Here is a 5,150-nt window from a genome sequence, read left to right as displayed (position 1 = left end):
TTATAAACTGTCACCATAGCAACGACACTTCCAAGTTCCTACAATCCACAACGGGGAGAAAAACGTTCAGGTACCTTATTCAGTGATGATCAGTGACGGTAGTCTCTACTGCCACCTTGAGTCGTGACGTAGGGTTTGACAGGTGATGCACGTGTATCCGGTGTTACTTTCTCATGGTGAGTTTGCTTAGGAAATTTGCTAAACTAAGGAGTTTCTTAAGTCTAAAGCACAAACTCAACAATTGTTTGAACTATATTTTTTAATAAAAGATCCCTCCAAGACACTGATGATTACTGAATAAACAAGATGGTAGAATCATGTCTTTTCACTGTTAAAACATTTCACCTGAGGGACAACTTGAACATATAAAAATATCTAGGTAAAAAAAAAATCTTGATCAAGCCTTTAAAACCCTTTTTGTTGTTACGAACTCCTGTATCGGCCCGTACAATCCAGAAACATTTAACATTTAAATACTTTAACATTGCATAGTTTAACAGTTTAGAACAAAAACACAAAATATGTATATTTATAAAAAATACAAAAAGAGAGTGTAATTTGTCCTCCATTTCCCTGAAGCACTTTCAGTAGTCCTTAGCTTTTATCCATCAGTTCGCGCTCGGCAACCGTCGTCAGGTCGGAATAGAAATTCCCCTCGTTGTCTCCACCCCCAAACACCAGCAGGGTTCTACTGGCCCCGCCCTCCTTACCCCCCCCCTCTCCCGAGAGGCGGTTGGCCGTTGTCATGGTGATGACGGAGTGGCCGGCGCGAGGCACGGAGAGCTGAGGGTGGAAAACCTCTGTCCAGCTGCTGGTCTCTGGAAAAGGAAACAGGAAGTAGTCATCGAGAGGACAGGAAGTGGTCGAAAGGAGGAGCTGATGAAGCTAACTACCGATCCTCCCCACAAACTGACTCACAGGCAACCACAGACACCCCCTCTCCCCCCCCTCCCCCTCACCTGTGTTGAAGATGAAGGTGTCGGTGAGGGCGTGCTGGCCGTCGTACCCCCCGTGGAGCAGGAACCTGGATCCTGAGAGGGGGGCGTTGCCGTGCCAACACCGGGGAGACGGGGCGCGGCCCGACGTCCGCACCGCGCTGAACTCCATCAGACCTGGGAGGAGACACGGAGGGGTGAGGGGTGTAGCTGTGTGTGGGGGTGAGGGGTGTAGCTGTGTGTGGGGGTGAGGGGTGTAGCTGTGTGTGGGTGTGAGGGGTATAGCTGTGTGTGGGGGTGAGGGGTGTAGCTGTGTGTGAGGGTGAGGGGTGTAGCTGTCTGTGGGGTGTAGCTGTGTGTGGGGGTGAGGGGTGTAGCTGTGTGTGGGTGTTTATCTACAGGTGTGTGTGTGTCTTACCCAGGTCCAGCATGTACATGTCGTTGTAGCAGACAGGTGTGTCCCAGCCCCCAAACATGAAGATCTTCCCCCCCAGCACACAGGCAGAATGACTGCAGAGAGAGAGAGGGGGGGGAGGAGTTGAACAATCTGTGTTTGTATAGCAGTCAACAACCTTTTGGTGCCAATGTGAGTAGGCACAGTAGAGAGAGAGAGAGAGAGAGAGAGAGAGAGAGAGAGAGAGAGAGAGAGAGAGAGAGAGAGAGAGAGAGAGACAGAGAGACAGAGAGAGAGAGAGAGAGAGAGAGAGAGAGAGAGAGAGAGAGAGAGAGAGAGAGAGAGAGAGAGAGAGAGAGGAGACAGAGAGAGGTGGAGATAGAAAGAGAGAGACAAAGAGCTAGAGAGAGAGAGGTAGAGAGGAAGGTACAGAAGAGAGAGAGACAGGTGGAGAGAGAAAGAGAGAGACAGAGAGGGAAGTCGAGAGAGAGAATTGAAGACGCCATACAGTCATTAACTAAGGAGTGCTAGCATTCTGCTGTGTGTGCGTGCACGCACGTGCTCGACTCACCCTGAGCGTGGGGCAGGCTTGTCGCCCATGACGATGGGCTGGTACCATATTGAGAGCTGGGGGTCGAAGATGTAGAGAGAGTCGCTGCAGCCATCAGGCTCTGGGTGGGGGCGAGGAAACACCCCCCCCAGGACAAATAGTTCGCCCCGGAACATACTACAGCTGTGGTAGGCTAGGGGGGGGACCTTACCCTGGGCCTGAGGAGGAGAGGAGAGGATGTGTACTGTGTGTGTGTGTGTGTGTGTAATGTGTGTGTGTGTAATGTGTGTGTGTGTACCTCCACTGTGCTCCACCTCCAGCTCTGTGTGTCCAGGATGTGAACGTCGTTGAACCACTTCCTGTTCTTGGAGCCGCCGAACACGAAGATCCGTCTGGAGTCGGGGTCGTAGGTCGCCGTATGGCCAATCCTGGCCTCTGGGGTGGGGCCTTCTGCCAACGTCTCCGCGGCAACCCAGGACATGTCCTCTGATTGGGTGCAAAGGGGACAGGAAGTGAGGTGTCTGTCGGCGGGAAGTCTGTTGTGTGTGTGGTATGTATATGTTTGTGTGCGTGTCTAAACCCACCTGTACACAGTTTCCACATAGGATCCTTACAGAACTGCATCCTACAGCCCTGTCCTCCAATCAGGAGGGCTGTCTGGGGGTCGATCAGACACATACTCTGACCCCAGCGACCCGACGGACCAGCCAATGAGGCTGGAGGGAGCGAGGGTCAAAGGTGAGAGGGTACCAGGAAGTAGGCTGCATAAGACACACGTGGAGAATCTCTTTCCGACAAACAGTGATATACACTCCCACCCCCCCCCCCCCCTCCCACACTCTCTGACCCTCCCTCCCACACCTACCAGTCTGTGTGGGAGTCTTGGCCTGTCTTCCCCGGCCCCTGGGGAGGTTCTGAAGGGTGCGGGTCGCGCCCCCCTGCTGGAACAGCCTGGTCTGACCCCCCTTGCCGTGACCTTTGACCCTCCTGAGCGGGGTGGATCTCTGCGGCGAGTCGTCGTTGGGACACGTGTTCTCGTCTTCGTCCTCTCTCCTCCTCTTCCCCTCCCGGACAGCAGGGGGAGCAGTCTGTTGCCGGGTAGATTTCATCAAACGTTATATCTTTTTGTCCCTACACAGTTACGACACAAACTTAGGAGAAACTGACAGAGACAGAGAGGCTACTTGAGCTTATTGAGACACGGTGAGGTGCGTCTCACCTCTGGAGTGAACTCCTTCATGGCCAGGGTAACAGCTGCCTCAGAGAGGTCTGCTTTCACCTGGAGGAGAGATGGAGAAGGGGAGGAGGAGAGAGGAAGGAGGGGAGGAGAGAGGGAGGAGGGGAGGAGAGAGGGAGGAGGGGAGGAGAGAGGGAGGAGGGGAGGAGAGAGGGAGGAGGGGAAGACAGAGGGAGGAGGGGAGGAGAGAGGGAGGAGGGGAAGAGAGAGGGAGGAGGGGAAGAGAGAGGGAGGAGGTCAGATGAATCCAAAATCGAACTTTTTGGCAACAATGCAAAACATTATGTTTGGCGTAAAAGCAACACAGCTCATCACCCTGAACACACCATCCCCATTGTCAAACATGGTGGTGGCAGCATCATGGTTTGGGCCTGTTTTTCTTCAGCAGGGACAGGGAAGATGGTTAAAATTGATGGGAAGATTGATGGAGCCAAATACAGGACCATTCTGGAAGAAAACCTGATCGATTCTGCAAAAGACCTGAGACTGGGACGGAGATTTGTCTTCCAACCAGACAATGATCTTGAGCTGTTTTGCAGGGAGGTATGGGCAAAAATGTCAGTCTCTCGATGTGCATAACAGAGAGACATACCCCCAGCAACTTACAGCTGTAATCGCAGCAAAAGGTGGCGCTACAAAGTATTAAGTTAAGGGGGCCAAATACTTTTGCACGCCCAATTTTTCCGTTTTTGATTTGTTAAAAAAGTTTGAAATATCCAATACATTTCGTTCCACTTCATGATTGTGTCCCACTTGTTGATTTAAAAAAAAAAAAAAAAAAAAAAAATGTTTTTCTATCTTTATGTCTGAAGCCTGAAATGTGGCAAAAGGTCAAAAAGTTCAAGGGGGGCCAATACTTTCGCAAGGTACTGTAATGTAAAGATGGATGCATGTATGTATGGAGGGATGTATGTGTGGATGTATGTATGCATGTCTGGATGTACATGGTGGTATTTACCAGGTCCCCTCCTTCCAGGGTGACGGTCAGCATGACCCCCTCTGTCCAGCTCTCCTCCTCCCACCTCTCCCAGGACAGACACCTGGGGTACGGCCAGACAATGTCACTAGTGTGTGTGTGTACATTAGAAAAAGATTATCTTTGGAATAAATATTTACATTCCCCACCCACCCTTCAAAGCGATACAACAGTTGCATTTATATAAGTATTATGTAAGTATTTTGTTCGTCAATTCAATCTGTTCACTGAACTAAAATGTGCAAAAGACCAATGAGCTACCTGAGAGGTATCGACCCAGGTGTGTTTCAGGGGTGATATTGACCTACTTGTTGTATGGCGTCAGTTTCCCGATTGTGATCGGTACTCGGTTTGCGTCGTTCAGCTCCGCGTTGACGCAGATGCGCTCGCCCCACCGGCCACTGGAGAACAGCACCACCTGCTGAGAATCATCTGGTACTGCAACACACTTCAAGGCTGACCCGTTGGTGCTGCGATTTAAAAAAAAAGTTGTATTTTTAGCTGGTTGTAATATTCCTGGCATATTTACGATAGATTTGAATGAGCACGTTTTGAATTCACTGGTAGTGATCTCTGAATCGCACACTTGGTCTTTCGATATTTTAATCGACATGATATTTTAGCTTAACTGTATTTTCTGTCCAAATGTGACGCTCGTGTTCCTGCTCGCTTGAAAAACAAGAGCCTCACGTGCTTATAACACTGCAATGCCCCTGCAAACATGACTGATATTATTCAAAGACTTCAATTCAAATCACTTCTTTGTAAACGCTCCACACAAGTGCGCCACTATACATGCAGTGAACTTTACCATAGAAGTTTACGGGGCGCTTCGTTGATTCCGAAAACGACGAATACTCCAAAATCATCCATCTTGCGTTTCCTTCCAGAAGCAAAGACGACTTGCTCGCTAGGAAATATATGTTATCCGTGCTTCACTGTAACAAAAAAAAGCACAAAACGTAACTGTTGTTGTTCCATACGTCTCCCGCCACCGTTGTCCATAAAATTATGAAAGCCGCGCCAACAAACAGTTCAGGAACTTTGGTGTCAGGCAT

General features: G+C 49.9%; 1 protein-coding gene across 1 annotated transcript; it reads right to left on the bottom strand.

Annotated features, from left to right (window-relative positions):
* Window positions 1–232: 232 nt before the first annotated feature.
* On the bottom strand, window positions 233–5,140 carry krcp (kelch repeat-containing protein). The gene is made up of 11 exons (XM_084691883.1): window positions 4,904–5,140; window positions 4,401–4,562; window positions 4,075–4,156; window positions 3,099–3,158; window positions 2,745–2,967; window positions 2,464–2,595; window positions 2,178–2,365; window positions 1,901–2,097; window positions 1,354–1,445; window positions 960–1,112; window positions 233–818 (listed from the first exon to the last, which is right to left on the bottom strand). The coding sequence occupies exons 1-11, from the start codon at window positions 4,963–4,965 to the stop codon at window positions 595–597; spliced, it is 1,575 nt and encodes a 524-aa protein (XP_084548009.1). The 5' UTR covers window positions 4,966–5,140; the 3' UTR covers window positions 233–594.
* Between the last annotated feature and the right edge of the window lie 10 nt (window positions 5,141–5,150).

Source organism: Hypomesus nipponensis, chromosome 25 (genome assembly GCF_054491055.1).
Source record: "Hypomesus nipponensis isolate SF chromosome 25, ASM5449105v1, whole genome shotgun sequence".
NCBI classification, from domain to species: Eukaryota; Metazoa; Chordata; class Actinopteri; order Osmeriformes; family Osmeridae; genus Hypomesus; species Hypomesus nipponensis.
This window is presented reverse-complemented; position numbering and strand designations above follow the sequence as displayed.